General features: G+C 53.5%; 1 protein-coding gene across 1 annotated transcript in view; it reads left to right on the plus strand.

Moving 5' to 3' along the window:
• WISP1 (WNT1 inducible signaling pathway protein 1) overlaps window positions 1-10,512 on the plus strand; it is a 32,063-nt gene that overhangs the window by 9,110 nt on the left and 12,441 nt on the right. Inside the window, exon 2 of the mRNA XM_010834776.1 lies at window positions 10,184-10,463. Within this exon, the coding sequence (XP_010833078.1) occupies window positions 10,184-10,463 (280 nt within the window). The remainder of the gene's footprint in view (window positions 1-10,183; window positions 10,464-10,512) is intronic.

Genomic DNA, 10,512 nt, shown 5'->3' on the forward strand with positions numbered 1-10,512 from the left:
AGCGCACAGCCAGGGGGGCTAAAGGCCAGCTCCCCGCTCCCTGCCAGGCCTCAGCTTCTCATCCACTCAAGGGACCTGAGAGTCCCACTTGCGGAGCCCTAGTGACAGATGTAGACCGCAGGCCGGGTGCTGAGCGTGCGTCGGAAAGGAGCTTGGGGGTCGCGATGAGAGAGTGACTATGGGGGTACTTAGGGTTGCAAATGTGGCCTTCTCAGCTTTTCTGAGCTCCTGGACCGCAGAAGCTGGTGGGTGGGTGCTGTGTGGATGGTGGGGGGTTGGGGGGCAGCTGTCTATCTGTCTATGTGTCCTTCCTACTGCTGCCTTTGGTGTTCAAATCTGCCTCCCCCAACACAGACACACACACACACACATGCACGCACCACCTGTTTCTGGCCCCATACTCCAAGTAGCCGTGTCCTGACACATGCGAACTTCAGCTCTGAAAGGATCAAAGCGCCAGCCCTCGTGGGGCCCTCATGGTGCGCTGAGGACCACAGGCATCGGAGTCACTGGCAGGATCCTGTATCATCCCCACTTTACTGAGCTGGAAACTGAGGCACAGTTTAATTACCTCCCTGCAATCCAGGCTTCAAGAACACACCTTAGCTCCCCACGCAGGGCCGGGTGTGTGGGGGGGTGTCACCCCTCCCCAGGGGGTCCTGTGGGCCAGCCCCTTGCCCATGTCCTGTGCTCCCTGCCTGAGTCAGGGCCCCATCCAGGAGGAGGAAGAGGGAGGGCTTGGGCTCCAGCCGTGGAGGGAGGGGAGACCTTATCTGAGGCCAGATTAGCGAGCCGGCAACATCAGAGCTGGATGGCGCCAGAGAGGTTGCCTCACCCCAGCCTGCCTTATCGGGGAGCAAGCGGCTCACCTGGAGCCAGTCTAAGCTTGGGGACTGGAACCCAGGGACCCACACTCCAGATCTGGGGACTGGAACCCAGGGACCCCCACTGCAGGTCTGGCCGCAGGAGCTGAAGATGGTCACCTCTGTTCTACCGGACAACTGGTGCCTCCTCCCTTATATTAAGCGGAACAGGCCTGAATTCAATGCAGGCAACTTCTCCCGCCCGTGTCTGTCCTGGCTGTTGCTCCAGGGCTGGTCCCTTCCCTGGCCGGCCCATGGCTACCATCACAGCCAAGCCTGGGATGACCGCTCTCCGGTCCTCCCAGTGAATCGAATGAACTGGAAATTGGGCTAGAAAGGGTCCCTTGGAGTTCATAGGAGGAGGACGAGGCCCACAGTCAGAGCTAAGTGTGTTATTTTCTGGCTGTGTCTCTAAGCTTGGTGGACATCAGTTTCCCCGTCTCTCAAACAGGGACCACCAGCAGCCCTCGCACGGTTGTTCCGGTCATCGCCTGGCATTGGGGATGGATTGACTGACTCAGGAAAAGTCCCCATCTTCCCCCAGCAGGTTCACACACCCCAGCATGGCCCTCAGGTCATCTTGCTGTGGCCCTTGTCTGCCTTCTCTGTGTGCTTGGACCCTAAGCCCTGGCAACGGTGACCTCTGGTCACTCCTGCACCATGCCATGCTGCAGCTCCTGCTCGCTCCCTGCTCTTGCCATTCCTCCGCTTGGACCCTCTCTCTGCCTTTCTGGTCTATTCTCACTCATCCTTTAAAGATGCAGAGCAAATGGTTCCTCCTCCAGGAAGTCCTCCCTGCTTCCACAGCCCCACCCCTTCCCTCCTCATCCAGCTCTTGCAGCCCCTCCTAGACTCTGCTGAGAAAACCCACAGTGGGGCTCCTGAGTGTGATGCCTTAAGAGACTGATACTGGGCTCAAATCCCAACTCTGTCGTTTGCGTGTGGCCTTGGGCAAATGATCTGACCTTTCTGTGGCTCAGTTTACTCATCTGTAAACTGGGGGAGATGACTCAGGGCTGGCACGAGGATTAGATGACTTAGAGCAGAAACTCATTAGAAGAGGCACAAAAGGCAAAATGCAGACTGTGTAGACCATTTTGCTCTTGATTCAAAGAAACCATCTGATTGTTTTTTGAAGCTTTGAGATAGTGAAGTTTGATTGTGGACTAAGTATTCGCTACAGAGAAAATTATGAAATTGTGACCAACTGTATTGGTATGAAAACTGGTGTTTTTTTTAAACTCTCCGTATTTTAGAGACACTCTCTGAGGAATTTCGGGTAAAATCATGAGGTCTGAGACTTGCCTTGAAATCCTCAAGAATGAGAAAGTATGTGTGTAGGTAGGAGTAACAGGAAACAAGATTACGGAGGGTTGATAATTATTGAAGCAGAGGTAGGTATGTGAGATTCATTCTATTATTCTCCCAAATGTGTAAATGTTTGAACACACCTCTGACAGAATGAACACTTTGATTATATGCAACCCTGATAGAGATGCCCGTCACTTGCTATGCACTCTGTCAGGGTTTTAGCTTACTTATAGCTCTGTCACTACATAGCAGAAGTTAGTGACCGTTTCCTTTTTTATTTATCAGTTTATTGGTTGCGCGGGGTCTTTGTTGCTGCGTGCTGGCTTTCTCTAGTTGGGGTGAGCAGGGGCTACTCTCTGCGGCCGCACATGGGCTCCTCACTGTGTTGGCTTCTCTTGTTGCAGAGCACAGGCCCCAGGGCACGTGGGCTTCAGTAGTTGTAACGCACGGGTTTAGTTGCTCTACAGCATGTGGGATCTTCCCGGACCAGGAATTGAACCAGTGTCCCGTGTATTGGCAAGCAGATTCTCAACCACTGGACCACCAGGGAAGTGATCATTCCTTAAAAAGAACAGATAGTAAAAATTCTAAGCTTTGTGGACTATAGGCTGTCCGTGGAATATTCTTTTTTGTTTTTTACAACTTTTTAAAAGTGTAGAATCCATTCTACTCAGTTGCAAAAATGCTGTGGGGGGGCTGTCCCAGGGGGCTGGTGTCTGGTCCTTTGCTTTGTAAGGCAGTTGCCTTGTTCACGCTCCTGGCTCCTCGGGAGGCTGGCCGCTCCCTTAGGCTTTGTACTGAGAACTCCGGAGATGCTTTACAAATATTTGATAAATGAAAGAATGCCTGAGGGTTTATCGTTTGGAAAGAACTCTGGCTTCTTGCCACTTCTATCTTCTCCATATAAAGGCTACTTTCCCAACCAGAAGCTCACAAGACTGCATGTTGATAAAACCAATTAGCAGAAAATCTCAACAAAACTTCCATCAGCCACGACGGGCAGCCTGGCCAGCGCTGAGTCAGTGCCTGGGTCTCCAGGTCCCTGGAGATCCTGCCGACGGTGTGGGCGTGAGCATGGAAGACTCAGCAGGGCTGGGTCCTCTGAACATTCAGGCTAGGTGTCCTGCAGGGGCTGAGCTAAGAGCTGCTCAAGACAGAGGCTCCCCTGCAGGGCATCCCCACCCAGGCCCCGGGTACAGATGCCGAGGGGTACACTCAGAGGAGGAGGAGCTCAGAAAATGTGTCCACCAACCCATGTGGTAGCTGCCTGTTACTTACATCAAAGATATAAGAGCGTCAGGAAGGGCAGACCACAGTGTGCCCCCAGCTCTGGGCCCAGGCCTGTGTCCACGTCCTCCCACTGCCCCCAGACCTCTCTTATCAGTGAAGGAATGAGCAGAAACTGCTTCCAAATAGGGAACCCTTTCCTTAAAGCCCCCAGGGCCCAGCTGGGGCCGGCTCAGGCCATTCCTATCTCAACCCTGCCCCCTGGTGGAGTATCTGGGTGTGGCTGCCCACAAGTGGGCAAGCTAAGCTCTGGACTATTCTGTTCATGGAGTGCTTGCCCGGGGTGTGCCAGGAGCAGTGCTGGGCACTCAGGCGTTAAGAAACGGCATCCTGTCCCTGAAAACTCCACAAGAGTCTCCCATATACTTTTTAGGGGATCCCTGGCAACCTGGGCTCAAGTGCATTGCAGCTCTCACCACCCTATGTTGCAATCTTATAAATGTGTCTGTGCTGTGATTGCCGTGGGGTAAGGACCACCATGCGTCCATCTGAATACCAGCCCAGCCATGCAGGAGGTGCTTAGTGCATAGCGTGTGATGGGAGGATGGAGGAATGAATGACTGAATACAAATGTGACTGAATGAGGGAGTAGGGCAGCCTGGTGACAAGTCACCTGGAGGGATATTTTGGGGACACTTTCCCAGCTTCAAAACCCTGAGCAAGTTACTTCAACACCATGGGCCTCAGTTTCCTCATCTGTGAAATAGGGGAAAGGCTATAACTGCTCGTTAGGGCCGCTGGAGGATGTTGTTATCATCACTGCTTTACACACGTGTACACAGACGCTCAGAGAGGGCGAGCCCAGACCCAGGTCACACAGGCTTGGGAAATGGGTTCGCTCACTGCAGACGCCCCGCCCTTACCTCCTGGTCCCAGGGCCCCACTCATCGATGAACTGCACACACCTTCCAAGGACAGTGGGGTTCAGCTCCCTCAACTATCGGGATGATTAAGGTCTCCTGGGTGGCACCCCACCACCACCAGCCTCCTACTCGCTGCTACCATACCCATCACCACCCACTTTTGTAAAAATGAAGTGAAACTGTTGGTAAAAGTCAAAGGATAGATTTACATGTTCCTGAATCTATTTTTAGGGAGTTGGAGAACATCAGAAAATTCAGTCACTGCCCACTTCTAAACATCACCCCCAAATTATACACACAGGGTTTCCTATGGGGTCTTTGATTGAACATTCTTCTAGTTTTTCCGTTCTTAAATTTAATCTGCTTAAGTTTGTCCAGTAACTATGATTGAATGGATTGCTTTGAACCTGCCCACTGAGTGCCCTCCTTGTCCAGAGGGTGCAGTATTGGGCACGGTCTCGGTCCACCTGGGCTGCTGGAGGAAAACACCACACACGCTGGGCGGCTTCCAGTCTTGCTGCCCACAGCTCTGGAGGCTCGAAATCCACGGTCAAGGCCGGCATGGTCACATTCTAATGAGGCCCCTTTTCATAGTTGGCATCTTTTTGCTGTGTCCTCACGTGGTGAAGGGATGAGGGAACTCTCTGGGGTCCCTTTCAAAAGGGCACTAATCCATGAGGGGGTCCACCCACATGATCCAATCACCCCCAGAGGCTCTACCTTGTGGCTCAAATGGTAAAGAACCCAGCTGCTAATGCAGAAGATGCAGGTTCAGCCCCTGGGTCAGGAAGATCCTCTGGAGGAGGAAATGGCAACCCACTCCAGTATTCTTGCCTGGAGAAACCCATGGACTGAAGAACCTGATTGCCTACAGTCCATAGGGTTGCAAAGAGCTGGACATGACTGAGCGCACGCATACACACACCAAGACCACCTTTAGAGCGGTTAGAATGCCAACATACGGATCTGTGGCCAACATAACATTCAGTCCCCAGCAGATATTTAGCTTACCATGGGGAGCTAGTCATTTTTTAAATTTTATTTTTGTTGTTGTTGTTGCTTTTCAGTCCTTCTCACAAAGCATGAAAAGCAAAGTAAACCATTCTCAGTTAACTACACGAGGCCTGCTCACGGAGCCCGGTGCCACCCCATGAAACCACAGAATGGCATGTGTTCTGCGGGCCGGCCTGGGCTGTTTTGTGTCCAGGCTGATCAAGCAGCCAGCAGGGTAGGCATGTAAGTGCAGTTCTAGAAAAGCCACACATTAGGAAAGGAAAATGGCCTAGAACCTCCCCCCGCCTTACACTCCCCTGGCCCAGTTCTCTGAGACATGGTTCCCATTCCCACAAGAATCACCAGGGACGCAGGATGAATTACGGATTCCGGATCCAGCAGAGAAGAGTTGAAGCTGAGGATTCCAAGTGGACTCCAGGCACCTGTATCTTACAAGGTCCTGAGGTCAGCGGTTCTCACCCTCGGCCACATTCAAGGTCCAGGATCCTGCCCGGGATCCTGCCTCAGTCTGGCTGCCTGGGGACGGTGGCCAGGCACCAGTGTTTATTAAAGCTCCTGGATGGTTCTGACAGGTGGCAATGCTTGGGAGCCACCCCAGGAAGTGACTGTTAGAGGCGCTGCCCTGCGGTCACTGCTGATGGAGGCGGCGGCTGAGCGGACAGAACCAGGCAGGGGCCTGAGCCCTGGGTGCCTGGCCTGGGCAGCATCAGGGCACAGCCCCACCCCGTCTTCCCCATAAACACAGTGGCGTCCTCAGGGAGTCTGCCTCCAGAAGCACGTCTGAACAGCTGCGGTTTGGAAGTAGCCAAGGCTGTTCTTGACTCTCTCCGGCCTCCCCGGACGATAGATACTTTCCTCGCTGTCTGGTTGTTATCCTTCCCTTTTTTCACCCTTAGCTTCTGCTGTTAGAAAAAAATGACGTAGGCCGCACACAGCAGTGAGCTTACAACGGTCCCTGTGCCGAGGCCGAGGGCAGGCGGACGTGCAATTACCTCTTGGGCACTCAAGGTGGCTGATGTGCGTGCGTGTGTGTGCGTGTGTGTGTGTGTGTGTGTGTGCACTCACCTTCCCTGGGATGTGGGTGCTAGACAAGGCGGTCGGGATTCAGAGGGTCATGCACCTATCCCAGGAGACCTCAGGCCTTGCCTTTAAAAGCCCTCCCACCCACAGCTCTCATCAAGGACCTCCTAGGGCTGGGAGCTCTCCTACCACTAGATGGCGCCAACTGCAAGGGCTTGGCTCAGAGGATCCCGCCCCTTTCCCTCCAGCGTCCCAAGGCCGCCCTCACCTGCTTCACTCCTCCAAAGAGGGGTTTCCACTGGGGCTTCCCTTGAGAAGCTCTGTGCCTTGGGGCTCCCGGCCACAACTGAAAAGCAGGTTTCCTTCTGGGGAGCTGTAACTTGGTATGGAAACAGCAGGATGGGTGGTGACCCTGTGGACCCATCCCAGTTCAGCTCAAAGGGTGCAGACCCCCAGGCCCTGCGATGGGCCTTGTGGGTGAGGGAGGTGTGCACAAGCATGGCAGTGCAAGTGCAAAAGTCTTGCTTTTGAGTATCTGCACACACAGTGCTTCTGTGTACACAATGCCCCCACCCTCCCGACAATTCCCCCAAGTGGGCATTATTGTGGCCATTTCACAGACAAGGATGTCAAGGCTCAGGAAGGTCAGGAACTATAGGAAGGTCAAAACTACACAGAGGGAACCCTCTTCTGACTGTTTTGGATCCCATGCTGTCTTCTTGACACTCGAACTTGGAAAAGAAAAGGCTCCAAGATGGTAGGTCCTGAAAAGTCAAGGAACTGGTACCAAAGTCCTTTGGAGTCAACAATCCCCCATCCCACCAGGTGACACTTCCACCGCCCTGCTATGGGTCATGCACCGTGTTTCAGGCCCACAGATAGAAGTAAGGCGCAGATACTGCCCTTTACAAGCTTACATTCCGGTGAAGGAAGCACTACTTCTAAAGCAACCTGGAAAAGGCACGCAAGCCTTCTGGAGGAGAGGGCTTTTTTTTGTTTGCTGTGCCAAGAATAGGTCTCTAGGGTCTAGGAGCTGTCAGAGATGGCCCGGAGGCGGGGGATGGGCGGGGGGCGGTTCTCATAAATCTCCGGGCCTCCGGTGTCACAATCTGACTAGGACAAGTCTCTCTCCATGGAGCCAGAAAGAGGAGGGTGTGAGTGCGTGCCTGTGTGTGTGGGTTCATTGATTTACGGGTGTGATGTTTTGCTCTGCCATGTGTTTTTTGAGGAAAAGCAAACAAGTGTAAGCAAACCAAATGACTTCCAGATGAAAACGGACCAGCACTGCCAACCCCAGAGCAATCTGTCCCCTGCCAGCACTTGAATCCGAGCACAGAGGTGACAAAAACCTCAAATCAAGGTTTGCGTTTTTGACTTTCAAAGGCCCTTTTTCAAATCGACATTTACCGCACTTGTCTGGTGCCAAACTTAGAACCCAGAGCCCAACTAATCCAGCCCTTCAATCTGCACCACCTCTTCTGGCCTCTGGTTCTTACAGCCAAGGGCGCAGGGATGCGGACCACTCACCTCAGCAGAGAGCTTCCTGCGCTGGTGGTTGGAGGGCTCCTGGGGCTGCCCTGGTGCCCCCACTCTCCATGCAGCCTCATGTTGTAATAAATCACCTCTATCGTCTATCTCTCCCATAAGCCGTGGTCCCGTACACACAGGAGATGCTTAAGTTCATCTTCAAATGCTTAAAACAGAAGCAAGACGGTGAACTAGCTCAGCAAATGTTCACTGAATGACTGAAAGAGTGGGCAGAGGTCAAGGGTGCAGAGATGAGAGCTGGGAGAGTCACTGGTATCTAAGCCATGACGTGGCCATGTCATCTTGGACACCCTCTGCCTCTTTGGGTCTCGGTTTCCTCTCCAGGAGAAGGAAATGGCAACCCACTCCAGTGCTCTTGCCTGAAAAATCCCAAGGATGGAGAATCCTGGCAGGCTACAATCCATGGGGTCGCAAAGAGTCAGACACGACTGAGCGACTTCACTTTCTTTTTCTTTCTTTTCCTCTCCAGGAAGAGAGAAAAGAATCTGTCTAAATAGCTCAGCATCTGTTTTGTTCAAAGAATGAAAATGCAGATCTTTAAACCCACAGAGCAGGGTTCCTCTGGTTCAGGATGGAGGGGACGGTCTGTGGGGCCCCCCACCTCTGCTAACCTCAGAATTCAGGAGTCACTGCTGAGAAGCCCCAGACAGGAGCCTCTCCAGCAGGGACCACCAGCCTGAGGGTGGGGAAATGGCTGGGAGGTGCCTACAGTCCTCACTCTCCATCCTCAGGCAATTCTCCTCCTCTCTGGGCCAAGGTTTCCTCCAGGGTAAAGAGTGAGGGGCCAGGATGGAGGGGCTGGGCAGGTGACTGGATCTCTGAGATACAGGCAGTTTGAAGCTGGTAATAATGGCCCCAGAGCCGCCTCCCTTTCCATCAGCCTCATCTGCAGCACAGAAATGCTCTTTGGGGCTTATCTCCCATTCCCCATGCGCTTGTTGTCTTGTCCATCATATCTGCCAGGATATAGATGAATATATTGCCTGTGGATGGGAATGGGGCTCTGGGAAGGAGCATGGGTGGAGAGAAGTGGAGTGGGTGTCCACCACACTGAGCACAAAATCAGACCCCTCTCTACAGGGCTGGCGCTGGACACAGGATCAGTCCTCTCCCCACGGGGGCACAGCGGGCCAGCAGCAGGAACCACGAGGCTGGACACCCGCTGCCACCGCCGCCCCCTGCAGCCGCTTCCCGGTGCTCAGAGGGGAAAGGAATTAATAATGATAATAATAGGATGACAGGTCGGCTGGCCGAATCCTGGCTGTACATATGCATGTCGTCTGTATGTGGAAGCTGTAAATAAGATACAAACGAACTTATTAACAAAACAAATAGACCCACAGGCATAGAAAACAAATTCACCGTTACCAAAGGGAAAGAGGGAGGGATAAATTAGGAGTTTGGGATTAACACATACAGACTATGTATAAAGGGCTTTCCTGCAGGTTCAGCAGTGAAGACTCTGCCTGCCAATGGAGAAGACAAAGGTTCGATCTTGGGTCAGGAAGATCCCCTGGAGAAGGAAAAAGACAACCCACTCCAGTATTCTTGCCTGGGAAATCCTGTGGACAGAGGAGCCTGGCGGGCTACAGTCCAAGTGGTGGCAAAGAGTCAGACATGACTTAGCCTCTGATCAACCAACCAACCAACCAACCAACCAACCTCCTAATGTGAATCACTGTGTGTAACTGTGTACACAGTACACACATTTGTATAATGAATACAGTTAATATATGTAACTGAATATACGTGAAACTAATCCAACAGTGTAAATCAACTATACTTCAATTTAAAAAAAAATATGAGTCAGCTTTTAAGGACCCTTAGCACAGAGAGGGTGGATCCTTAGGACATAAAGAAAAGGGCAATGGGGTGGAGAGAGAGTCGGGTTTTGGGGCTGCACCCACAGCGTGACTCATCAGAAGGCATTTTCTCAAAGCCGCAGCTCTCTCATCTGCAAAGGAGGCCGACTCACTGACCTCCCAGGTAGCGGGATGATCAGAGGGGAAGGAGACACCCATGGGCTCAGAGAGCTGACACGGAGCCTGACCCAGCACGCCCAAGCAGGGGAATTCGGGCAGCTGGCTTCACGTGTGCTAATGCCAGCTCCTCCATGCTAGTGAGGAGACAGGAGGTGTCTGGCCACCCAAAGCACGGCAGAGAAATGGAATGTGACGTAAACCTTTGGAACCCCGTGAAGATGGGGAGGCGACCGCCAGCCTTTGGCCTGGGACCCCTCTTCCGGGCAGCCTCCTTTACATCTTCTCTCCCCCGCAGGCCCTCCCTCCAGCTCCCACAGCCATGGGCCCCACCCCGGCCCCGCTGGAGGACACCTCCTCACGCCCCCAGTTCTGCAAGTGGCCGGGCGAGTGCCCAGCGGCCCCGCCACGCTGCCCGCTGGGTGTCAGCCTCATCACGGATGGCTGCGAGTGCTGCAAGATGTGTGCCCAGCAGCTGGGGGACAACTGCACAGAGGCTGCGGTCTGCGACCCCCACCGCGGCCTCTACTGCGACTACAGCGGGGACCACCCGAGGTACGCAGTAGGCGTGTGTGCACGTAAGTGAGACCCCGCCCACCATCGGCCAGCCCCGCCCACCATCGGCCA

Source organism: Bison bison, unplaced genomic scaffold (genome assembly GCF_000754665.1).
Source record: "Bison bison bison isolate TAMUID 2011002044 unplaced genomic scaffold, Bison_UMD1.0 scf7180017864036, whole genome shotgun sequence".
NCBI classification, from domain to species: domain Eukaryota; kingdom Metazoa; phylum Chordata; class Mammalia; order Artiodactyla; family Bovidae; genus Bison; species Bison bison.